The sequence below is a fragment of the Ochotona princeps genome, chromosome 16, assembly GCF_030435755.1.
Source record: "Ochotona princeps isolate mOchPri1 chromosome 16, mOchPri1.hap1, whole genome shotgun sequence".
Lineage (NCBI taxonomy): Eukaryota > Metazoa > Chordata > Mammalia > Lagomorpha > Ochotonidae > Ochotona > Ochotona princeps.
In genome coordinates, this window is record NC_080847.1 from 49,931,471 (window position 1) to 49,957,300 (window position 25,830).

General features: G+C 50.7%; 2 protein-coding genes across 2 annotated transcripts; both read right to left on the reverse strand.

Annotated features, from left to right (window-relative positions):
• Positions 1-1,055: 1,055 nt before the first annotated feature.
• Positions 1,056-2,175, reverse strand: EID2 (EP300 interacting inhibitor of differentiation 2). Its single transcript, XM_004595187.2, has one exon. It carries the CDS (start codon positions 2,085-2,087, stop codon positions 1,503-1,505), a length of 585 nt encoding a protein of 194 aa, XP_004595244.1. The 5' UTR covers positions 2,088-2,175; the 3' UTR covers positions 1,056-1,502.
• A 12,127-nt stretch (positions 2,176-14,302) lies between these two features.
• LOC101526434 (galectin-10-like) lies at positions 14,303-24,779 on the reverse strand. Its single transcript, XM_058674475.1, has 4 exons — positions 24,759-24,779; positions 22,901-22,977; positions 17,990-18,200; positions 14,303-14,549 (listed from the first exon to the last, which is right to left on the reverse strand). Exons 1-4 carry the CDS (start codon positions 24,774-24,776, stop codon positions 14,436-14,438), a joined length of 420 nt encoding a protein of 139 aa, XP_058530458.1. The 5' UTR covers positions 24,777-24,779; the 3' UTR covers positions 14,303-14,435.
• Between the last annotated feature and the right edge of the window lie 1,051 nt (positions 24,780-25,830).

Here is a 25,830-nt window from a genome sequence, read left to right on the forward strand (position 1 = left end):
CCGTCCTCGACTGCTTTCCCAGGCCACAAGCAGGGAGTTGGATGGGAAGTGGAGCTGCCGGGATTAGAACCGGCGCCCATATGGGATCCCGGGGCTTTCAAGGCGAGGACTTTAGCCGCTAGGCCACGCCGCCGGGCCCATACTTGGCATCCACTTTTTGAAGCTTCCTCCATAGAACCCAGAAAAGCCAATTTAAAGGGATACGCCCCCCCCCCCCCCCCCCACGATCAGATTGGCAACATCAGGGTATCTGGTGGTTTAAAGCACTGGCGAAAACTGAGGTTTGTCAATTGCTAGAGGGAATCTAAAATGACCCACGGGTGGACTCAGCTGCCTCTGTGAGCTCCCACTGGTGCTCCTCCGGCCCAGAATTCTGAGATCTCATCCCACTTATCTGTAACAAAGGATCCAAGAAGGTACTGCGTACATGACCCACCACAGACTTTATGAAAAAAAAATTACCCCATCACCTGTGAAGTACTCTGAACAACGTATTTCGGACGGAAGCAATGCCGTGTGCGCGCCACGCCATGCGACAGGCGCATGAAACGGGCCAGCACAGCAATCCTCTTTCGCCAAAAGAAAACGGCAGGTAACAGCCGAAACAATCAAACGGATATTCCTGGTTAATACAGAAAAGGAAAAATATACAGTTTCTAAAAAACAATAAGGAAATACGGTGGTTTCGAAGGATATGTTCCTGACGAAAAGGTTGCATATAAACCATTAGTTATAATATGTCAACTTTGTGAATAAGTGCAAAAACAAAAGAAAACAAATTCTGGGATTTCTACTTGTGTATCTCCACCTAGCGACCCGGCTTGCAAGCACCGCTAGGTGGAGAGAGCCCTCGCCGCTGTGTAGTTCACATCTTAAGGGAGCGCCAACACACCCTTCACCAAAAGACTTTGCAACGCCATCTGAAAAACGAACACAAAACCCAGAAACCTGGCGTTTTTGGAAAACACGATTTATCATTTCATATTTACAGCAGCAGGTACTTGGCTTGCCATCTGCACCGCCGCGGCCAAACACACAACCCAACGTCACCCTGCTTCAGGAGAGGCGTGTAGGCTGAGCGCGCGCAGTCCGCGGCCTCCGGCTCCTACAACCTCACGGTGTGGCACGGTGCCTCTGCTGGAGTGGGGTCACGATCCCTTTCTCACCCAGGGCTCCAGGAGCAGAACCCACATCCCGAGTTCCCACAGACCAACGCAGCGACGATGAGGCATCCTGCAGGTGCGTGAGGGTGGGAAGAAACCGGCTTCACTACCAACTGGGGGTGGTGCGCGCGCGAGGGCGCACGCAGGCGCGCAGGGTTGAGGGTGTCTTGCAATGCTTTCGGCGTCGCCCCCTTTTTGCTGTTGCTTTCGCAGGGGCTCCCGGGCGTTCCGCGTGGCCCATGGGCTCACTGTGGTGGACTTCTGTCCAGTGTCCAGGGCTGAGCGCAGCGAGAGGCCCAGGCTCCCCCACCTCCACTCCTCCCCACCCCACCCCCCCAGCTACTCCCTGTGGATGAACTTATCGCAGCCCAGTTCTTCGATGAGGGGATTGATGACTTCGGACGCGGTCAGGGCGATGGTGAAGGTCAGCACGTCGAAGTCCATGCGCTGCGGGTTGCGCTGGTACTCGGCGTCGAAGGCGGCCTCGCGCGCCCGGCAGGCTTCCACGAAGCGCCGCCGCCGCTCCTCCAGCTCCTGGATGCGACCGGGGGCGATCGGGTAGTTTTCCAGGTAGTGGCGGAGGAACTGTTGATAATTGATCCCCAAGACGCTCAGAGGGTGCCGGAGGCGCAGGTAGGGCAAGGCGGCCAGCGCCCCCCGCGAGCGCGGCCTGCCCTCGGGACCCTCGTCCTCCAGGGGCTCCCCCAGGAGTCGGGCGACCTCTGCCATGCGCGCCTCCCGGGACGCGGCTGCTGCTGCTGCGGCTGCTGCCGGGCCGCCTCCTCCTGCTCGGGCCGCCGCCAGCCGGGCTCCCCGGGCCGCCGCCATCGCGCCACCCCCGGCCTCCTCCGGCTCCCGCCTCCCGCCGCCTCCCTCGGCGCGCTGGGCGTCGCCCTGGCTGCAGTCTGCGGGCGGCTGGGACATGTCGGCCAGGGAAGTCGGGGAGTCGGGGTGCCGGGGAATCGGGGGACCGGGCGCCGCTGCGGAACCGGCCGGGGGCGCAGAGCGCAGAGCGCAGAGCGCACGGCTCACGGCTGTGCACGCCGGGGCGTGTGCAGGCCCGCAATGCGCATGCCCGCAATGCCTACCGGGGGACGCCGTGAGCACCCACGCATGCGCAGGCGCACACCGAGAAGCCCGCGGCCGGAGCGGACCAAGGGCGCCGCGCACGCGTGGTAGCGCGATTTCCGCGAGCCACTCGATGCCGCCCCCCAGCGGCCCCAAGCGCCAACGCAGCTGGTCGTGGCTGAGGCCGCAGCTCACAGGATTTAGGGTTTTTATTAGGGTTATTACGTTGATGACTAACAGCAGGCGTTCCCAAGCTCCCGTCCGTGGGTGCTGCTTGCTTGAAGGTCCTTGTTCTTCCGTGGTTATAATGCCCCCGGTTATAGACCAAGCTATTCTAGATTCAGAGCTTATTATTTTTTTGGGCGGGTGGGGGTTGTTCTTTTCCAGCCGCGCATTTGTCTGCACCCACATCAATGATCTTGCTACTGAAGCATACAGCAACATTCCCCTCTTGCTACCGTTAAAATTGCTTTGGCCACTCTTGCACATTATTTTTTCCAAAATCTTATTCACCATAACATGTAAAAAAAAAAAGCACAAATTATGCACACAGTTGAATGAATTACGATAACCCGTGTAACCAGCGCTCGGGTCGAGAAATGGAGTATTTCCAATATTCCAAAATCCTTCCTCCTCCTTCCGTTTTTTTTTCCTTTCTAAATGTTAAGTTTTATTTAAATATACTCTACTGAGAGTAGAAGGGACCACAGTACGACTCCTGCCTTATGATGGCGATTAACTGAGCCAGGGAGACGGCAGGCCGCTATGGGGGTGTTTGAGTGTGGTCCCACAGGTTGTAGGGGGAGGGTCTGCAGTCTATCAGGATTCTTTATTTTATTTTACAATATTTATTTGGGGGCTTGGCGTGATAGCATAGTGGTTGAACATGCTGGGATCCCATGTGGGCACTGGTTCTAACCCCAGCAGCCCTGCTTCCCATCCAGCTCCCTGCCTGTGGCCTGGGAAAGCAGTTGAGGACGGTCCAAAGCCTTGGGACCCTTCACCTGCGTGGGAGACCCGGAAGAAACTCCTGGCTCGTGGCTTTGGATCGGCTCAGCTCCAGCTGTTGCGGCCGCTTGGGGTGTGAACCACTGGATGGAACATCTTCCTCTCTCTCTTTGTATATCTGCCTTTCCAACAAAAACAAATAAATCTTAAAAATATTTATTTGGAAGGCAAGTGACAACACAGAGATACCTTCCATCCAACTAGTTTACCGCCCTCCTCTACCAAAATGACGGTGGAAGCAGAGACTCCAGCCAGCCTGCTGTGTGGGTGGCCAAGGGCCGGGCCATCTCAGCCTGCACTGGTCGGGAGCTGGAGTGCAGCAGCTGGGATGGGGACCTGGGCTCCCAAGGCAGGCAGGGCGTGGCTTCCCCTGCTGTGCCACCAGCCTGACCAGCATCCTCGCTGGTCTCTTCTGGAGACTGCTGTCGGAGCCCTGGCCTGCACTCTCACCACTGCCCAGCCCCCAGTGGCTCCTGCCTAGTTCTCTTCAGTGACATCTTCATTGTCCGCCACTTGTTGAGGACCCGCTGATTCCCGGGCAACTCTCCATGTCCCCATCGCCAGCCACAGCTAACCCTCCTCCCGTGTCCTGCAGCGTCCCCTGTGTACACCCCGCATCTCTGCCCCTGGGGGTGGAGTATGAGTCTTGAACGTGGCCCCATCATCCAAGTGCTTTGTAGCTGCATCTGTGTGTGGGGGGGTGTTTGGACCAGGTGTCTGTGGTTCCATATGATGGGCCGTCTCTCAGCTTCAGGGAGAACGTGCCCCTTGGTGATGGTGTCCTCCTGTTAACCCACACCCTGTGGCCTCTGCTGGCTGAAGACTGGTCCTGCCGCATCCACACCCCAGGGAGGGGGACCCCAGGCCATCGCTTCAGCTGTCATCATCCACCTTCTGCCCACCAGGGGGCAGCCAAGTCAAAATCATGATGGACGCATTTCAACTGAAATGGAGGTTTCTTTAATTTGAATTTATGTGTTTGAAAGGCAGAAACACACACGTAGACAGAGACATGAAGCTCCAGGTAAAAGCTCTGGCTCACTCCCCAAAATGCCTGCAGAGCGTACAGCTGGGGTGGGCCGGGCCGAAAGCCCCAGTCAGAAACTCGGGGTTCTCAAACGAGCAAGTAGTTCATATTCTTGGGGCATAGTCCTTCTTCAAATCTTTGTTAACATAAAGGGGATAGATTTTATGTATTTCATAGATAGAATTCTAAGATAGTCATACTTCTCTCTCACATGCCTCCATCCTGCAATTCCCCTCCTTCCTTCCTTTCTTTTAAGATTTATTTTATGTTTATTGGAAAGGCAGATATACAGAGAGGAGGAGAGACAGAGAGGAAGATCTTCCGTCTGATGGTTTACTCCACAAGTGACCGCAAAGGCTGGAGCTGAGCCGATCTGAAGCCAGGAACCCAGAACCTCTTCTGGGTCTCCCAGGCTTTGGGCTGTCCTTGACTGCTTTCCCAGGTCACAAACAGGGAGCTGGATGGGAAATGGGGCTGCTGGGACTAGAACCGACACCCATATGGGATGCCAGGGCGCGTTCAAGGCAAGGACTTTAACCGCTACGCTATCGTGCCGGGCCCAACACTACTTCTTATTAACCTCTCCTCCAAAAGCTGATTCAAGCAAGGGGATCATTATGGTTTTGTATCTGGGCTATGAGGATCCCAAAGCTGACAAAGGAAAACTGTAACTGTGTTTGACATGACCTCTCTTCACCCCTCCAGGTCTCTGAGCGTGTCCCATGGGACGGCAGCGCCTCGCGGAACGTTGGTTCTGCACACGGGGAGAGATGCAGTCTTTCTTGTCTGTTCCAGGCCTCCTGGCACTTCCCCAGGGCTTTTCTTTACAACCTTAGCAAAATCATCAGTATTACTGCACTACCAATGAATGGAAAACCTGGGAACTCGAACTTGGGATCATTCAGTCCAAGCCCTTCTTCTCTGTGGCTCTTCAGCCCCAATCAGCAACAACTCCATCCAGCTTGGAAACCTGCCTGCCTCAGGTCAGCCCTCGCTGGAGGGCAGGGGAGCCTGTGGTACTGCTCAGGTATTTCTGGTGTTGGCCACCAGCACTCACTTGGCAGGTGAGGAGGCCCACGTCCCTGGTGCTGACTGCCTCCCCCGGGAGCCTCATCACTGCTGCTATTTCCTGAGCACTCACCAGGAGCCAGGCCCTCTGCCACACACCCCTGAGCTGATGCCATGCACTGAACTGTGCCCTCATATGATCCATTCAGAATACTTTTAAAAAGGATTTATATTTGAGAGGTAGAGTTACAGAGAGAGGAGTGATATAGAGTTAGAGATTCCATCTGCTGGCTCATTGCCCAGATGACCACAATGACTTGCAGCATTGTGGGGCAAGGCAAAGCCAGGTATTTCCTCCGAATCTGCCTTGTGGGTGTGCAGCAGTCCAAGCATTGGGGTCACTGCCCCCTGATTTTCAGGTATCTTAGCAGGGAGCTGGATCAGAAGTGGAGTCGTCTGAACATGAACCAGCACTCCGATGGGATGCCGGGGCCACAGGCGATGGCTTTATCTGCTATGCCACAGCGCCTGTCCCTTTACTTCTTCCATTTTTCCTTCTTTCACACGAATGTCACCCGTCTGTCAGCCTAACTAGTGCCACTCTCCGACCCTAATATCTAGGTGTCATCACACACCCTGGTGACAGGGTTAAAAGTTTAGCAAGGCACCTGAGGGAATAGCTCGTTAAGGGTTTTCATAGTAAACTCCAGTTGCAGCCCCAGCTCCCTCAGGGTTTGTGCGAGCATAGACTCGTGCCTCCAGCTGTTTTGCACTGACGAAACCTTCTTATAGCTGGGCTCCCAACACTTATCCACCCCAGGCTGGACTCCTGTACTTCCATTATCCATAAACACTTATTGTTATTTTTAAAAAGTTTTATTTGGTGGTGCCATGGCATAGCAAGCTAAGCCTCTGTCTGCATCCCCTATGGGCACTGGTTCTATCTCCAGCTGCACCACTTCTGATTCAGCTCCCTGCTATGGCTTGGGAAGGCAGTGGAGGTTGATTGAAGTCCTTGGGCCCCTGTACCCACACTGGGAGATCTGGAAGAAGCTCCTGGCTCCTGACTTCAGAGTGGGTTGACTGCAGCCATCACTACTTTTTGGGGAGCAACCCAGCAGATGGAAGATCTCTCTCTGTCTTCCCTTTCATTTTCTCTTTTCCAAGTAAACATAAACAACAACAGCAAAACCAACAAACACTTCCATGCCCCAAGGGCCTTGCAGTTATAGCTGTGGGAGTGAGGCTGGCCAGCTCAAGGGCGCCAGACGACCCTGGTGCCTGTGACCTGGAAGTGTAAGGGTCACCTTCACCGCCACCACCATCTCCTTCCTTCTGCATGAGACCCTGTGTCTCTCTGAGACATGAGACAGCACCCAGGCCACGAGCAGGACGGAGCTGGAGGGGCGGCGGCCACCCTCAGTGGGGAGACGGGGCAGGTGTGGAAGGGACAGGATCAGAGGGGAGCACGGCTGACTGTGCTCCCTTTGGGGCTGCTCACGAAGGTTGGAGAAAGCAGGGGCAATGGAACCATGCAATGATTCCCTTTTCCATCCACACAGGGCCTTGACACCAGCCTGGGAACCGGAGCCTGCAGCGGTCCTTCCTTACAGGTGGTGAGAAACATGTGGCTGCTTCTTACCAGCCAAGGAAAGGGGAGAACCTTGCCGTTCCTGCCAAATGCTGCCTCTGGTCTGCCCACCTGGAGGGGTTGGCTCTGCCTTCCTCATGGATGCTCCTCTTGTTGCTTGTGACCTGTTGGGGGAGGATTTCTCCAGAACTCAGAGGGGAGCTGAGTTCAAGTTGTCACCATCATGATCAGAACCGACAGGAGTGTGTATGCGTCAGCACGGCCCTGCTAAACTGCGTGGTATACCACCCAGGAACCTGGTTCTTGAATTCCTCCCCTCACAAACCTCCATAGATCTAAGTCCCGCGGCATACAACGTATCACTGATGTGGGAAGGGAGAAAAAACAAAGGGAGTAATAGAAATGTAGTGAAATACCACCAGGGCCACATTTGGCCAACGTCGCGCCACTGAGTGAGCCCAGGAAGGCCAGCCCCAGAGACCATGCTCTAACTTGTCCTGCCCCCTCTCCTGTGTGACAGTGACATGTGAGAGGAGTCCAGGAGCTGCCACCAGACAGGCCTTGGAAACGGCTTCACTTTTACTCACTTCAGAATTTTCTAGAAGCAAAACAATTGGCAATTAAGCTGCTGATAAAGGAGAGAAATCCAGGCCTGGTGTGATAGCGTAGTGGCTGAATCTTCATCTTGCATGTCCAGGATCCCATATGGGCACCAGTGTGTGTCCTGGATGCTCCACTTGCCGTCAACTCCCTGCTTGTGGCCTGGGAAGGCAGTGGAGGACGGTCCAAAGCCTTGGAACCCTGTACCCACATGGGAGACCAGGAAGCAACTCCTGGCTCCTGGCTTTGGATCAGCTTAGCTCTGGCCGTTGCAGCCACATGGGGAATGAATCAGCAGACAGAAGATCTTTCTCTGTCTTTCCTTCTCTCTGGAACCTGCCTTTCCAATAAAAATAAATCAATCTTAAAAAAAGGGAGAGAAATCTCAGTTCTGAAAATTCCACATGCTTCTGTGGTAGGAAGCAGCTGTTTCTCTAGACATAACCTTGACTCACGGGGGGCAGAGCCAGCCCTGGGTGTCTGTGGTCTCCTTGAAGCCCCTAGGGCACCAAGGGCCCGCACACCCTGGGCTCTTCTTCGCTGTTTCCTGCTCCAATTGTGCTGATGGACACCTGAAGGTTAGAATTTCTTTGGGTTTCAATTAAACTGTAACTGTGTGGTGGCTCTACTGGCTAATCCTCCACCTGCAAGCACCAGCATCCCTATGGGCACCAGTTTGTGTCCTATACGGTTCCTTGCATAGATGGCCTGGTAGAAGCTCCTGGCTTCTGATGGGCTCAGCATCAACTGTTGTGGCAATCTGGGAGTGAACCAGTGGATGGAAGATCTGTCTCTCCTCTCTGTAGCTCTGTCTTTCCAATAAAATAAATACGTCTTTAAAGTTTAAGGAGAAACCATCAGAATGTGCTTGTTAAAGAGAGCTCCATGGGGCTGGGGTTGTACAGTTGGTTAAGCTGCCCCCTACAGTGCCAGGATCTCATTTGGGTACTAGTTTTTGTCCTGGCTGCTCCACTTCCCATCCAGCTCTCTGCTTATAGCCTGGGAAAGCAGCAGAGGATGGCTCAAGTCATTTTGCACCTGCATGGGAGACCTGGCAGAAGCTCCTGGCTCCTGCCTTTGGCCTGGCCCAGCCCTGGCTGTTGCAGCATTTGGGGCGTGAAACAGCAGACAGGAGACCTCTCCCTAACTCAGCCTTTCAAATACATAGAATATTCTGAGGAAAAAAAAAAAGAGTGCTTTTTATTATTTGGTCATTCTGCTAGTTGAGCCAAGGCCACAAGGCCATGAGTCAGGTAGGCAGTGGGTAAATGCAGACCATCCCAAGCGTCCCCAGCGCGGACTTTGGCTGCATCAGCCAGCTTCTGCTGCAGTAACAAATATCTCCAACACCTCAAGCTTGACGAGGACAAGTTTATTGTTCACATGCATGCCTATCCGCTCTCGGTCACCTGGGGCTCTGCCCGGCCCATCTTACTCATCTCGCGCTGTGCCCTGCTGGGGCATCCTACTCCCGTGCAAGCAGGGAAACAAGTACAGGAACGACGCCCTGCTCTTCAAACTTTTGCTGTGATGTGACAGTCACCGGCCACAGTTAAAATGGCCATGCCTGATGTCGCCAGCTGGAAAATTGTAATGGGATTCACCCCCTCAACAGAGTATACACAACTCATGTCTACATGTTGTTGAATAAAGTTGAGTTTCACAACAGTTTCAAAGCCGACACGGACCATGCCATACAGTACATGGTAATCTTCGCGTGAGTACCCACACAGAAAACTCTACAGGGAACATTCACCAACAGCATTAGTAGCACATTGGAACAGTAGTGCGTTCTAACCAGGATTCTGTGAGTTAGTTACAATCCAATGAAAATTATAGTTACTTCTCTGAAAAAAAAAAATCCAACCACCTTTCCAGATCAAATCTAAAATATATGGAGCAAAACAATGACAGAAAATGCCCCTACATGGTCAACTACACCTCAACAGGCTGGTGGCGTCTGCGTCTACAGCAGATGGGAGTTATGTTAAAAGGATTTTTCCCTACATGGGGCAAGGGGAGTGGAGTTTGCTAGGATTCTTTTTTTTTTTCTAAAAGGGAAAGTGGGAGTGATGCTAGGATTCTCAAAAGGGAAAAAGTAATGCTGGAGTCAGCATTGTGGTACGGGGGGTTTAAGATTTTGCTTGCAGTGTGGCATCCCTTACTGGAGTGCTGGTTAGAGTCCTGTGTGCTCCGTTTCCGACCCTGATTCCTGCGAATGTGCCTGGAATGGTGGTGGGAGGTGGCCCACACCGGATGAGTCTTACAGAACCACCGTGGGCACAGCACGCCTTGGTAACAGGTAATTCTATGTACATATTTACACAGATCTCAGGTTTTAACACTTACTAAGAAGTCAAGGAATCTATATATATACACACACATACACAGTTGTGTAGAGAGAAAGGCTTATGTTCACAAACTACAGATGGGGCTACCTGTGGGGTTGCAGTGGGAACTGGGGGCATGGGAACATGCAAGGAGACTTCTCATCGGGCCCTTTCTACCTTCTGAGCTTTGTGGGGGGATTATCTCCCGATAATGAAAAAGCACAGTTCTTCCCATATTTCAGACATTCCTGCAAACACACAAACACGGACACACACAGCAGATCTTCCCACACATCCCCTTTGGGGATGGTCACCTGAAGGGCTGGCCAATCCTGAAACCTCCATAAGTCCCTCAACCCTCAGTCACCCAGTCCTAAGTTCCCAGCTCTCAGTCTAGAAGTGCGGCCTCTTCCTGGTTGGTGGCTACAGGCAGGCCTTCTCCTAGGCAAGTGGCTTTCAACTTGATTCTTGCAAAATCAGTCTAGGCAGTTGAGGCAAACCCAAAGGAAGGTAAGGTGGTGCGGGGGAGGGGACGGTGGGAAATCAACATCCATCAGGATTTTTCTGCAGATGCCATCCTGTGTCGTTCTCTGCGTCCCCCATGATGCTCGATTCGGGCTAGAACTGTCCTAGTTTCCCTTCATGAGAATTAAAACAAAAAAAATCTTTTTTTTTTTTTCTCTCAAGAAACAAAAATACCCAGCTGCAGGATTGACGCGCAATTCCCTCCTGCTCCTGGGAGCTCCAAAGAGAAGGTGGTTTCTGGAAATGGCTGCCTCCTCTGCCTGCCCCCCAGGACCATCACTAGCTACTCCCTGTCTTTCAAGCGGTCACAGCCCAGCTCCGCAGCCAGGCGACTGAGCGCCACGGAGGCGAAGAGGTCTTCGATGAAGGTGAAGTAATCCAGATAGACGTTGGGGTAGCGCGCCTGCCAGCGCGCATCGCGGGCCGCCTCCCTGGCCCTGCAGGCATCCATGAACACCCAGTTGGGTTCGTCCAAGCCCCGGAACCGGCCACCGTGGGCCCGCGGCATCTCCTCCCCAAACAGGGGCTGAGGTCGCCCCCAGTCCACCGGGAAGGTGTCGGCTTCGCGCTCGGTTCCGGAAAAGGCGGCCGAGCCCATGCACAGCTCTCGCAGAAACCGGGTCCTGGACCGACTTTCGGGGGTGTCGGCCAGGCGCCGCGCAGAGGTCATCGCGGGTGCGCCCGGGCCGGAGGCCGACCCCGGCTCCGCTCGGGCTGCGGAGCTTACCTCGGGCTGCGGAGCGTCGCCCTCCGCCGCGCCTCTCTGCGGGACGCCGCTGCCTCCGGGGAGCTCGGACATCGTGCACCGCGGGAGCTCGGCGTTTGGCAGCGGCCACAGGAGCAGCGGAGAGCAGCGGAGAGCAGCGGACGGTGTGGTCGGGAGCGCGGAGGCGCGTGCGCGTCGGGGAGCGCGCCTGCGTGCGCCTGCACGCGCCTGCGTGCCGACGCCCGCGCCCTGAGTGACTTGGCAGTCAGGAAGATGACTTTATTACCTCAGGGAGTGTTGAGACTGGGAGAAGTTGCCGTAGTCTTAAGAGCAGCTTCATATTTTAAAATAGACTGGAATCATTGTTTGAAAGACGCACCTCCGCCCCCCCCCCCCCCGAAGACGCACCTACAGTGTCCCCGCGTCTCAGTTCTTACCTTATGTTCAAGAGCTGGACAGTTTGGGGTCCTGGACATCGGGAATTCCTCTCTGTTGTCTACTTTCCCTAGTGTTTGTCTCTCCAGGTGCCAACTCCTTGCTGGTTCTGGCTTCTAGACCTATTGGCAATGCCATCTCAATGCTGTCCGCCCCGTTCCTGGGTTCCCGTCAGCCGCATGGATGTATTTATTTATCGACATCCCCTGCAAATTACTTGTACTGTAATTCGGCACTTGGCGCACTTTCACATGGCCCCTCTCTGACTGGATGGTGTCTACCCACGTTCCGGGCGGGTTTCCCCACTCAGTACCCCAACCCCCTCAACACCCTCATAGGTACACCCATGAGGGTGTCCAGCTGCTGTCTTCCCGCCCTCAGTCCAGTAAACTGACACCCCAGTATTAATCATGACAACTGTACACGTTTTATAGTTTTCTGATTGTGAAGGCATAGATGGTAAAACACTAAATAAAAATAAGAAAATTGAAGGTGGGATTTACTTGGGGAGATGAGAATGTGGGAGGCGATGGGGAGGGAAACCTAGAGAGTTTCAAATAATTTATTTGAATAAATAATTTTTACATTATAAATGATTTCTTATAGAATAAGAATATATTTCTGAAGTCTGGTATTGGGTACATGAGTGTTTTATTTTAATGCAGCTATGCATGTTTTATATATATATTAAGATTTATTTATTTTATTGGAAATTCAGATATACAGAGAGGAGGAGAGACAGAGAGGAAGGTCTTCCGTCCGATGATTCACTCCCCAAGTGAGCCGCAACAGCCGGTGCTGCACCGATCCGAATCTGGGAACCTGGAACCTCTTCCTTTCTGCCTCTCTACTTCCCTGCCTCCTTCTTTCCTCTTCCTCATTCTCTTTAATGCTCTGCCTTTCAAATAAAATTTCAATTGGAAAAAAAGAGAGATGAATACATAAAGAAAACACACACAAAGAATTAAGAGATTCCCACCTACCTTGCTTGTCCCTCGTTTGGAAGCAGAAGGCAGGTCCCATGTTATTCAGCACCTCGGACAGCACCCTAGGGGCCCCGCAGCTTTGGAGAACTTAGTATCTATCCTGCTAGAACAGAACCGATTCTAAAATCTTAAGAAATTATTCATTCTAACTATCAAAACCACCTGAGCAATTATTTCAGAGCATGCCCCAAATCTGGGACCTGGGGTAGGTTGGAAACCGGGTGGGGCTTCTCCCTTAAGATCCCCGTTAACCTCAGACACATGAAGGAAACAATATGGAAATAATGGTCTTACCCAACTTTCCTATAGCCCTTGAACCTTTTTACCCTAATTAACTCTGTAAAGATTGTCAAAAATATAATTAAAAAGGTTAAAAAAAGAAATTATTCATTCTTCATTTGAAAGGTAGAGATACAGAGAGAAAGATCTTCCATTCACTGATGTACTACCCAAATGGCCCAGACTGAAGTTAGGAGAGTGGAGTCCAATCCAGGTCTCCATCATGGGTGGCCAGGGTCCAAGCACTGGGAACATCTTTCATTATTTTCCCAAGCTCATTTTCAGAAAGCTGGATCAGAAATATGCGAGCAGCCAGGACTCAAATCTGATTTGAAATGGCAAGATCACAGGCAGCAGGGTGACATGGCTCCAGAATCTATTCTTTTGGAGGTTTCAGCACAGTCTATGCAAAGCTGAGGATATTTGAAAAGGGAAGGCTGTTGGCAAGTGAACTAGTACAATAAAGATTTTCTCTCATTCACCCCTCCCTCTCTTCCTGTAACTCTGCTTTTCAAAGAAACAGAATAATTTTTTTAAAAAAAGCTTTATTTTATTTTTGTTGGAAAGGCAGATATGCAGAGAGGAGAGACAGAGAGGAAGATCTTCCGTCCGATGGTTCACTCCCTAAGCAGCTGCAACACCTGGAGCTGAGCCAGTCTGAAGCCAGGAACCTGGAGCTTCTTCTGGGTCTTTCACATGGGTACAAGCTCCCAAGGCTTTGGGCCGTCCTCAACTGCTTTCCCAGGCCACAAGCAGGGAGCTGGATGGGAAGTGGAGTTGCTGGGATAGAACCAGTGCCCATATGGGATCCTGACACATTCAGATGAGCACTTTAGATGCTGTACTATTGTGCCGAGCCCAGAAATAGAACAATGAAAAAAAAAAAAAAAAAGGAATTTCCACAAAAGGAATTGCAGGCTAACGATGGGATCCTTGATTCATTATAAAAATACAGAAATGACCAAGACTGGGACAAAGAATATGTAAGAAGGATATTGTGCCTTAAAAAAACTCAAGAGTTTAGAGATAAAGAGGATGACATTGCATTCAGATATGGAATGAAATTGAAGAAAGACTTGAGGGATAGCATGACTGATGTGTTGGTATCTCATGGTATTTGGGTGTTGGGTAGAAAAAGAGAAGGTATCTGAAACCTTCCTTGGCCTATTTTTGGGTAATACCTCATCTCTAATGAAGGGTTCTCCAGATTTTCTGAGAAGCAGGTGATCTGAACACTTCTAGAAGGAAAGGGCTGCCATTCTTGGCAGGAACTCAAAGGGTAAGGGGTGAAGCCTGATGCTGCAGTGAGGTATTCCGGGCTGGCTTCAGAAATGCTGTGTGGACTATACCCATACCACCCTAAATGTGCCTGATCTTGACTTATTTCTGAAGCTAAACAGGGTTGGGCCTGGTTAGTGCTTGGATCGAGATGCGTTGCAGCTGGTTGATGGTTGATAAGCTAGCATCCGATTACTGGGTTAACTGATAGTGCCAACAGTGTGCAAATGGAGGTTCCATACCCTCTTGGCAATTACCCCTTAACTTCTTTTCAGCTGAAAACAAGAGGCACAACCTGTGAAGTTTGGTAACATTTTAATGAGCAAGTATAGCCAAGGAGATGAGGAGCCATCATGTTGGCTTTGGGAATCCATAGGTCACGCAGAGAGAGGGGACTCCTGGATCATGGCATGTCTGGAAACTCCCGTCCCCTAGCGGACGTCCACTGAGGTCAGGTAGACATCTCTCCACACCTGAATCATCCTCACAGATGCTGGGTGGACTCGGTGGGCAAAGCTGTAGCAGTGCTGGCCGTTTATCACGACCTGCCGGAAGGAAGAAAGTGTGTCAGAAATACAGAATGCTACCACGCAAGTATTCTGTATTCTGTTTTTTTTTTTAAGATTTATTTTTATTGGAAACGCAGATTTATAGAGAGAAGGAGAGACAGAAAGATCTTCCATCTGCTGGTTCACTCCCCAAATGGCTGCAGTGCCTGGAACTGAGCTGATCCAAAGCCAGGAACTTCTTCTGGGTCTCCCATATGGGTGCAGGGTCCCAAGGCTTTGGGCTGTTCTCTACTATTTTCCCAGGCCATAAACAGGGAGTTGGATGGGAAGTCTAGCATCTGGGACATGGACCAGTGCCCATATGGGATTCTGGTGCATACAAGGCGAGGATTTAGCCACTAAGCCATCATGCTGGGCCCACTTTCTGTTTTCTATTTCCATGTATGACCTAGTACTTATATCATTCACCCACAAACTCCTTTCAGGCATCAGAACCCAATAGACAGACTTCTTTTTTTAAAAGAAGGTTTATTTGAAAGGCAGAGTCAGTGCCACCCTCCATCTCTATTGGGAGCTGAAAACTCCATCCAGGCCCCCCACTTGGATGACAGAGGCCCCAAGTGTTTGGGACAACATCCATTTTCTCTCAGACACATTATAGCGAGTTGAACTGACCCCACCATAAGTGTTACAGGCTCAGAGTAGGGCTTATTCTGCTGGACCATTGCATCTACTATGACATGCTTCTTCTTCTTTTTCTTTGTAGATCATTTTAAAAAAAATAGATTTATTTATTTTTATTGGAAAGTCAGATATACAGAGAGGAGGAGAGACAGAAAGGAGGATCTTCCGTCTAATGGGTCACTCCCCAAACAGTTGCAACGGTTGGAGCTGAGCCTATCCAAAGCCAGGAACCTGGAACTCCTTCTGTGTCCCCGACATTGGTAAAGGGTCCCAAGGCTTTGGGACGTCCTTGACTGCTTTCCCAGGCCACAAGCAGGGAGCTGGATGGGAAGCAGGGCCTTCTGGACTAGAACCGGCACCGATGTGGGATGCCAGGACGTATTCAAGGTGAGAACTTTATCTGCTAGGATACCGTGCCGCGCCCTGCAGATCACCTTTTTTTTTTTTAATAAAACATTTATTTTTTATTGCAAAGATAGATGTTCAGAGAGAAGGAGGGATAGGGAGAAACACCCTCCATCTGCTGGTTCACTCCCCAAATGGCGGAAATAGCCAGAGCCGAGCTGTTCTGAAGCCAGGAGCCAAGAGCCAGGAGCCTCTTCTGGTCTCCCATGAGGGTGCAGGGTTCCAAGGACTCAGACCATACTTTACTGCCTTTTCAGGCCACAAGCAGGATGTTGGATGGGAAATGGAGCAGCCAGGACACGAATATGAGATGCTTGCGCTTGCAGGTGAGGATTAGCCCCTTGAGCCATGGCACTATCCCCTGCAGATCACCTTAAGTGTCTCAGTGTCTGATCACTCTTTAAGTGATTTTTTAAAAAGATTTTATTTTTATTTGAAAGTCAGATATGCAGAGAGGAGGAGAGACAGAGAGGAAGATCTTCCAACTGATGGTTCACTCCCCAAGTGGCCACAACAGCCGGAGCTATGCTGATACAAAGCCAGGAACCTGGAGCTTCTTCCGGGTCTCCCACACGGGTGCAGGGTCCCAAGGCTTTGTGTCATCCTTGACTGCTTACCCTGGCCACAAGCAGGGAGCTGGATGGGAAGTAGAGCTGCCGGGATTAGAACCGGCACCCATATGGGATCCCGGCGTGTGCAAAGCGAGGACTTTAGCCACTAAGCTACCATGCTAAGCCCATCCTCAAGTGATTTTCTACCACTCTGTGGACATGGTTATTTTTGTTTGCTTAGCATCTCCTGTAGCCTAGAAGATCCTAGAACAAGATTTGTGTCTCATGAATCTTGACTTCCTTGCATCTTGTACAAAGCTGACCTTGGGGCTGGAACTTACTACAAGGTCACTGAGTGCCTTGGCTTCAGTTCCTCAAACCTCCACTGTGTTTATGGCTCATAGTCCAGCTCTCTTCTGGGTCACTGCTGGGAAAGAATGCAACCCTAGCGTTTGGAAAAGGTTTGGGTAGTGCAGTGGTTCCAAAGTGAAGATGTTGGATGGGTGATCAAGACGTTGGTTAAGGTGCCCTTGTATCATATCAGAGAGGCTAAGCTCAGCTTCCTGGTAATGCAGGCCCTGGGAGACAGTGGTGATGTCTCAAGTAATTGAATTCCTGCCAACCACATGGAGAGACCTGGATTGAATTCCCAGCTCCTGATTCTGGCCTAGGCCAGCCCTGGCTGTTAACAGGCTTTGGGGGGGAGTGACTGCTTCTCAAATAAGAATTTAAATATATCTATTATTTTTAATAAATTATAATTATATGAAATGTGCATTTCCTGAATGTTAACAAAACGTGAAAGTTTGGGGAGGTTGGTAATGGGAAAAATGTTATACAGAACAGCATTTGCATTCAGCAGCATTTGTAAAGAAAAAAAAAAAAAAACAGAAACAACCGACATGTCCATCAATAAGGGCCAGTTCAAATTTTGATCATGTTTCTAGTGGAGTATGAATACAATCCTGAACATGAAAGACAGAGGCCTCATAAATAAATTTTTCTTGAAATATGCTTTCTTTTTTAAAACATATTTTTATTGCATTTCATTTTAAAAAATTAATTAATTGCACTATGTGATACATTTTTTATGCTCTGGGATTCCCCCTGCCCCTCCCCACACCCTCCCCCAAGGCGGATTGCTCCACCTTGTTGCATTTCCATAGTTTGAAATATGCTTTCTGGCAACTAATAGACTCTTAGTTCTTAGGTTCAGTGTTTATGTCACCATAGGTCCGAAAGAAGGGAAGCATATATATGAGCATATATATATATATACACATATATATGAACATTTACATATGTATGGATAGCTCCACCTATACAAATGCACATATACATTTGCATATGCATGTGCATATTTGTATATATACATATACACATTTGTATAGGTATATACTATATGTGTGTATGTATATGTGTATGTACATATACACACAGTCTAATCTACACTCTAAGCTTGGGTAGGTATGGATTATCTCCAGGAGGAAGGTCTAGCATGGTTGTTTTGGGAAGAAGAATGGGGTTCAGGAGTGAAATGAGACTGATTTGATTGACTGACTGCAATAATTTTATTTCTACGTGTATCTTAACAATTTAGTTAAATGAATAATTACCCAATAGCAGAAGTAGAAATAATGGTTGTGGGAGAAGTCAGAGAAAAGATCCTCCCTTGGTGGATGGACTGGCCTGGAGCCAAGTTGGACAGAGCTGGGAAAAGAACTGAGGATGGTAGGATAGTAGGATGGGCAGTGTGTGCTGGGTCACCAAGGACTCCTGGGGCCAGGTCCTGGAGCCCAGGCAGGTGGCACGGCAGGCACTCTTGGGCACACTCACCTGGTACTCATTGTGCAGCACCATGATGCACAGTTCAAACTGTCTACACTCTGTGAAGGGCGTGTGGGAGTATTTCACCTCACAGTCCCAGCCCCCGCACCGAAGGCTGTTCATGACCACGCAATGGCCAAAGTACACTCGCAGATGGAAGGCGATGTCAGACTTCTCACTGGTGCCCGTGTGGAAATCCACCTGCAGCTGTGGGTCCTTTCTGAAGACAAAGCACATAGCATATTGGTCAGGTCCCCTCCCTGTGGTGGCCCACACACAGCACACAGGCCAAGCTTTCCCTACCTCTTCTCCATAGTGAAAGGAAGATCTTTCCTTCCCAGGTAATATATATTTTATCCTTGTCCCTGTGGGGCTGTCTGAGCTCATCTGCCCTGGAGTGGTAAGATATTCTGTCCTTTAGCCCAAGACTGAAAATGGGCTGCGTGCACTGACCTAAGCCTGTTGGTTGTGCATTCCATGAAAAGTCTGTGTCCCTTGTAAAAGCTACATTCTCGGGCCCGGCGGCGTGGCCTAGTGGCTAAAGTCCTCACCTTGAAAGCCCCGGGATCCCATATGGGCGCCGGTTCTAATCCCGCAGCTCCACTTCCCATCCAGCTCCCTGCTTGTGGCCTGGGAAAGCAGTCGAGGACGGCCCAATGCATTGGGACCCTGCACCCGCGTGGGAGACCCAGAAGAGGTTCCAGGTTCCTGGCTTTGGATCGGCGCACATCGGCCCGTTGCGGCTCACTTGGGGAGTGAAACATCGGACGGAAGATCTTCCTCTCTGTCTCTCCTCCTCTGTGTATATCTGGCTGTAATAAAGTGAATCTTAAAAAAAAAAAAAAAAGCTACATTCTCTGTCCCCTTAAATTCTCTTTATTGACTTTTTGCCTTAGACTTATGACCTGTCCACAGCTCAACAACTGCAAACTCAACATGTGGGGCTTAGACCCCTCAGGATCTACACCCCCGATACCCCACCACTATCCCAATGAAAAACCTCTCATGTGGTCACCCTCCCTGCTCTGAGTATCTCATCCATCTTTTTTTCTGAACAAATGTGTTTTATTTTTTTTATTCTGTTTACATAGTTGGAAATGACACATGTTCATGTGGGCCACCAATTAGGGTGGGGAGGATCAGGGAATCGGGGAAAGTGGATAGACAATTTTTTCCAATCTCCTTTTTTTCTTCTCGAGTCTGGGGAAAGTGGTTGGGGGGGGGGTGGAGAGAAGGAGAGAGGCTACTTCAAGCAACCCAATTGCATCAGTACCCAGGGATGTCATCTCAGAATCCCCAATGTAGAGCGTATTTCAAGAATATTGCCTAAGTGGTTTTGATAGTTCTGAGATGCTATTGATTTCAGTGCTCCAAGTTTGAGGAAATTCTTCCTAGGTCCATTGGCTGACATAGTCTGCCTGAGCATCTCCATTTACCCAGATACTTGCTGTCAAAGCTTGGCCAGGAGAGCTGTCCAGTTTGTTCTGCCCTCCATGGTACTAGATGTCCTCAGTAGTCCTTGATGATCTCACAAGCCCCTCCACATGCATCTGGGCATTCTGTCCACTGCACAGGTTTCAGCAACAGAGGAGGCCAAATTCTAACACATGGACTCCATGATCAGACTACAGATCCTGTGATTTTTCTCTGTGGTTGGAGTTCTGAGTTCAGTGGTCCAGATGTGGAGGGATCCTGTATGTGCCGGCCGGTGAGGGTTCTGGTTCACCCACATCAGCCTACACACACACACACTAGTTGCAGTTGCCTGGTCAGTTCTGTCCCCAGCCTTATCTCATATGCAAACCAGTGCTGTGGTCCAGCCCAACTCTGCCTACCACACACTCAGCCCTCACGCACACCAGTGGGAACTGCAGTATAGTTGGGGCAATCCCCAATAACCTCCACCAGGCCTGCCCAAGCCTCAACTCCTGTATATGCCAGTATATGCAGCAGACTGGTCCAGTCCTTCCTGCATCTCATTCAGCTCTCATACACATCAATGGATGTTGGAGTCTAGCTCAGTCCAACGAGCCCCACTATCCAGCTCACACTCATGCCGGTAGGAGGTACCACCTGTCCAGCCAGGGTCACCCCCAGCCCTGGTTCTAATGATCATTGATGGGAGTTGCAGCCCACTAGAGGGATGCCCACAATTTCCTTACTAGGCCCACTCCCAGTCTTGGATATTGCACTTTCCAGGTGAATCTGTGATCTAGCATGACAGGACTTGGACCCAGTCCTGGCACCCACTAGCCAATGCTGCAGCAAAGCCTGATTAGTGTGCATTTACTCTGGCTCATGCATGCACCAGTGGGTATGGTTGCTTAGCCCAGCCTGTCTCTCTCTGTAACTCAGTTCACACGCAGGCCAATGGGTTTTGTATCCCTTTCCCTGCCTGGTCTGCTCCAAGTTCCAGCTGTAATGCTCACCAGCAGGAGCAGTGGCCCGGCAGGGGAATCCCCACAGCTTTCCTATCAGGCTTTCGTCTCTCCACCCTGGGTCTTGCATGTGCTGGTTATGCTGTGGCCTGTCTGGCATGGTCCGCCTTACCTCAGCATTCACTGGTGAGTGCCACAATCTGGCTTAGCCCAGTCTACCCACAGTTCCATCTCATCCTGTGGTGGGTGCTGCAGCCTAATCCAGCTCAGCCAGCCCATAGTCTCAGCTCTAATGTGAACTGGCTGGTATTGTGGCCCAACCTGGCCTGTTCTGCACCCCATCCTAGTTCCTACATCTTCCAGTGGATGCTGTGAACTGGTCCAGCCCAGTCTGTCCCCAGACCTGACCCATATGTAAACTGGTGGGTACTATAACCCGGATTGGTCTGTGCTGCTTTCAGTTTTGGTTCTTGCATTTACCTGCAAGGACTGCATCCTGACAGTTCCCCAAGCTCCTCTAGCAGGTCACCTTCCAGTCGTAGATCTAGCACATACTGGTGGATTTTTAGCTCAGCCTGACTTAGCCCACCTCCTGTGGCAAGTGCAGTGGCCTTGCCTGACCAACCCATACTCATTCCAATTCTTACCATTGGGCACTATAGCCAAGCCCTGCCTGGCCTACCCCAGACCCAGCTCTTGTGTGGTTCAGTGGGTGCCAAGACCTAGTCCAGCCTGTCCTTCACTCACTCTGACTCCTATGAGCATTATCAGGTGCTAGAGCCTAACCCAGTTTGGCACACCCCAGGCCCAGTCCACACCCGAGGGTGCTATGGCCATGTCCAGCCTAGTTCACTGCCCCCACTCAGTCTTTCATGCTCATTAGTGGGAACTGCAGCCTAACTAGGGCATCCCCTTAGCTCCCTGACCAGGCCCGGTCTTAACCACAGATTTTGTGCATGCTGGTGGTTGCTCTGACCTAATCTGGCATAGCCCATCCCCTGTCTTGGCTTTTGTCATTGGATGATGCAACCTGACCTGTCCCAGTCCGCCCTCAGCCCCAACTCTTGCTGGTGGCTCCTGAGCCCGGCTCTGCCCAGCCTGCCTCCATCCTTGGCTTTCATGCAAAACAGTAAGTGTGACAGCTTAGCCTGGCATAGCCTACATCACATCCTGGCTCCTGCACATGCCAGTGTGCTATAGTTTGACCTGGTCCTGCCTGGCCTGTTCACCACCTCCCCACCCCTCCAAGCCAATCCACATACCCTTCAACAAGTGAAGCAGGTTTGCCTAACTTGACGAACACCCAGCCCTGACTCAAATACTCACCAGTGGGAGCTACTACCCATCAGGGGAGTTTCCCAAGTTCCCCTATCAGGCCAAATCCCAGACCCAGATCTCACTCATGGCAGCAAGTGCTAGGCCCTTACCAGGCACAGTCTGCCCCCAGTCTTGGGCTTTGCATGTCTTGGTACATATTGTAGCCTGGCCCGCCTCACCTCTAATTTTTTTTTTTAGATTTATTTTATTTTTATGACAAAGTCAGATGTACTGAGAGGAGGAGAGATAGAGAGGAAGTAGAGCTGCCGGGATTAGAACCAGCAGCCATATGGGATCAAGGCGAGGACCTTAGCCACTAGGTCACGCTGTCAAGCCCACCTCTAATTCTTGAGTGCACCTGTAAGTGCTGCAGCCTGGGCCAGCTCAGACTATTCCCAATCCCACTTCCCATGAATATCAGTGAATTCCATGATCATGCTTAGCTTGGCCTGTCACCACCCTCAGCCCTTGAGCAAACCAGCTGATATGGCAATCCCATAGGGTGAACCCACAAATCCCCCACACTATCTGCTACCAGGTCTAGTTCTCCCAGGTGCCTGTTAGTATCAAGGCCCCTGCCCCAACACTCACTGGTGGGTATTGTGTGGCTGATCCCTGCCAGACAGGCCCTCCAGCCATGGCTTTCATGTGAGCCAACTGGCCCAGTTCAGGTCTTGCATGTGGATGGGTGTATTGGGTTTGGCTCTGAAAGGTCCTTCAGTTTCTCTTCTCTAAACCACCCAGTCTCAGCTCCCTTGTTTACCTGCAAGTCTAGTAACCTTGTTGGTGTAAGTCCCCCATAAGTCCTTCCTCATTGGTCACATTCTCCCTCAGTAGTCCTTCCTCTCACACATCTCCCGATCCACTTCCCTGAGAAATTTGTGCCCCCCATGCACACGAGTGTGCAGGTTCAAGCCAAGTCTTCTAATGGTGTGGCATACTGCCCTGGGGCACTGCATGCTTGGGGCCCATGCATGTTTGTGCACAGTCCCCACCTGCTTGCAAGCCAGCATCTGCCCCCTCATGACTTAAAAAAAATAGAGTAGGTAACTATGCCGGCACATTGGTATGATTAACACAAATTTGGCATTAACCAGGCCCAGGATGCCCACCAGGTATTGGCTGCTTATCTCACAGCAGTGTAACACTTGCCTAGGTACAATACAAGTCTCATCTGTATTGATAATCCTCCATCCTTACCCATAATTGTAGGTAGGGTACTCACCTGAAACAATTGGCAGGTGCCCCTCTGATGGTCACCGAAGAACCGATACACAAGGACACATTCCGTGTATACGGGACCTGTTATGGGAATTGGGAATGGGTGAGAGGGTGCTGGGTTGACTGTTGGTTCCCCTCCTGTAGTAGTTTCTGGGTTCAGCAAGTTAGGGGTCAAAGGGCCAACTCTGAAGACTCCTTCTTTGTACCCCAGCACAGTCAGGGGTTCCAGTTTCATTGACAGACCAATAGGGTTCTACTTAAGAGGAGGTGTCAAGAGCCAGGCTTCCCTGCTGCTGGTCCTGACTGTAGCCCTCTCCAGGCGTGAGATGGTAGATCCGTTATTTGGACTCCCCCTGCCTGTTAACCAGTAAAGGTGGATTGTCAGGGACTCTTACTTCATAGGGTAATCTCAGGAATAGAGGAACTTTAAATGTGGGAAGCATGCAGTCCTGGTGTGTATAGGGTGTCTAAAGTGAGTTTAGCCATCAGAGGGATGATTTTTTCTGGAATATACCATCTGATAATTTTTTACTTTTGAACTGGTGAATGTGAAACATGAGGGTGTATAATACAGAAATTTATTTCCGTGGAGAAAGTACATGTGTAAAGAGGTGTGTGTGTGTGTGTGTGTTGGGTGGGTGGAGTGGGTATGTGGCACAGGGTTCGGGACGCCTGCTTTCCATACTGGAGTGCCTGGTTAAGTCCTGGATACTTCTTTTTTCTTTATTTTCTTATTCCAAGACTTATTTATTTGAAAGAGTTAAAGAGAGATTAAGAGATTTTCCATAGTCCATAGTGACTTTCAAGTGACTTCTAAGTGACTTCCATAGCCACTCCCCAAATGGATGCATCTCTGTGTCTTTCCAACAAATCAGTCCTTCAAAAATGAGCGACAGAACAGAGGGAATGTGTGCAAATTGTGAAGAGCATAGTTCCAAGACCTCCGCAGGGGGGTGTAGGACATGAAAAGAACTGGTCAAAATCTACAAGGTGTGGTTATAAGCTCAGCTTGTGTTGAGACTACATTTGTTGTATCCTGTTTGATGTGGTTTAATTCCCTTGAACAAAGTCTCCCTGTGGCCTTCCTCCGGTGTTCAGATCTGTCCTTCCTTTCTCTGGCCTGATGACAAGGCGAGGCTGGGCCAGAGGAAGGAAGGTGCAGACTTTGAGCAGGGGAGGTGAGAAGCCGTGATCTGCAGATGCAGCCTGAAGTTCCAGTGCCTTCCCAGCCTGTAGTCATCTTCCCCCACTCTCTCTGAGAAGTCCATAAGTGCTAATTCACTCTGCTCTTGGGAGAAATCGCAGGCGGGTCCCTGGGTCACTCACAGTTTCCAAGACAACCACCAGTACTGCCTGTTAGAACCTACGCTGAGGCGCAAGGGAGATTTCAGTGTCATTTAATGGGAGTCACTGTCATGGAAAAATCTTCACATTCAGAACTAGACACAATCATAGCTCAACCTGTGGCCACAGAATCACACACACACACACAGACAGACAGACAGACAGACACACACACACACAGTTACAGAGTTGAGTGCACAGTCTCACACCCTTGCAATCACCCACACAGCTGCCCACCCCAGGCAGTGTCTCAGTGTCTGCCTCCCACTTGAACTATATTGTCTCACATGAGACACAGATCCAGGATGACTACTCATATTGTCTGATGATGATCCCTGGGTCATCTCCCCAGGGTCTCTCTGTCCTACACACCCACCACTCTCAGTAGCACATCCAGCATGTGCTACTCATCTCTTGCTACTCATCTCATGCTGCTCTCATCTCTTGAAATCTCCCATTTTTCTCTTCCTTCCTTCATGGGACCTGGGACCACTGGAGGCTGTGCATTTTCGCCTCACCTGCATCCCTGACATCATTGTCTTCCTCAGGGTGGCTCTTTTGTGGGAAGTCTGGCCTTAGGTGAGACACTCTTGAGGTGGCTGCATATAAGTGATTCCTCCAGCCCTGCCCTCTGGCTTCATTCCTGTGGCCAAGCACCCCTGCTAGTGAGGTTTGCTAGCGGGATGTGTCAGAAACAGGTCTGTTGTGCGGGGCTGTTTCTGTGATGTAACTGTGGTGTCAGAGAGGGAGCAGCTGGGAGGGGAAAGGCACAGAGGTGATGTGGTGAGTGGGTGGGGGAGTCCCATGGATGGGTCCCAAGTCCAGCACCATCTCTCTCTCTCTGAGCCCTTTCCCACAAGGCAGATTCTACCTACAAGGTGTATCTTTCTCTCCCCTGCACAGTGCCAAAGAAGAGATGGTGCAGGGGGAAGGCGGTTGGCCCCAGGAGGGAATCTTTTTTTCTCCCAGAGGTCCTGTGGGAGTGTGGAAATGGAGGGCTGGCAGGACTTGGAGAGAGAGATGGAGAACATCTTTGTGTCACCTGGACCCCACCCCAAGGCCTTGGCTGTGTCAAGCTCTATGGCACAGGAGGAACGGTCACTCAGATTCTGTGTGTTACACAGCTGGGCTCCAGCCATGCCCTCCTTTCTGTGTGGGTGTCCATGCCGGTCTCAGGTTCTTGTTCCTTCTGTGGATGATGGGAGAAAGCTGGGAGAGTTGGTTGTAGTCTTTGATTTGCCTGCTGCTTGGTTCTGGTTTCCTGTGAAGACGGCAGGTGCCGTAGTGGTGGTGATGGGAGCTGAGCCCTGGTGCAGTCTGTGGTTGGGGTGGAGGAGTGAGCACTGTTCCTCAAGTTCCCCTTTTGGGATGGGAGGGAACATCCTCAATGCCAAAACTGGAATTAAAAAAAAAGGAATTATTAATTTAATTTAATTTTTATTATTTTAAAAAATGATCTATTTACCTTTCTTGGAAAGGGAAATATACAGAGAGGAGATATAGAGAAAAAGATCCTCCATCCACTGGTACACTCTCCAAGTGGCCTCAAGGGCCAGAGCTGAGCCGACCCAAAGCCAGGATGCAGGAGTC

What these genes read in the sequence shown, in the direction of transcription:
- EID2 (XM_004595187.2), bottom strand. Translation starts at nt 2,087, where the DNA reads ATGTCCCAGCCGCCCGCAGACTGCAGCCAGGGCGACGCCCAGCGCGCC.
- LOC101526434 (XM_058674475.1), bottom strand. An exon ending in GCACCTGCCAATTGTTTCAG is followed by an intron (nt 18,201 to 22,900) that starts GTGAGTACCCTA and finishes CTTTGTCTTCAG; the next exon opens with AAAGGACCCACAGCTGCAGG. An exon ending in TGCTGCACAATGAGTACCAG is followed by an intron (nt 14,550 to 17,989) that starts GTGAGTGTGCCC and finishes TCCTTCCGGCAG; the next exon opens with GTCGTGATAAACGGCCAGCA.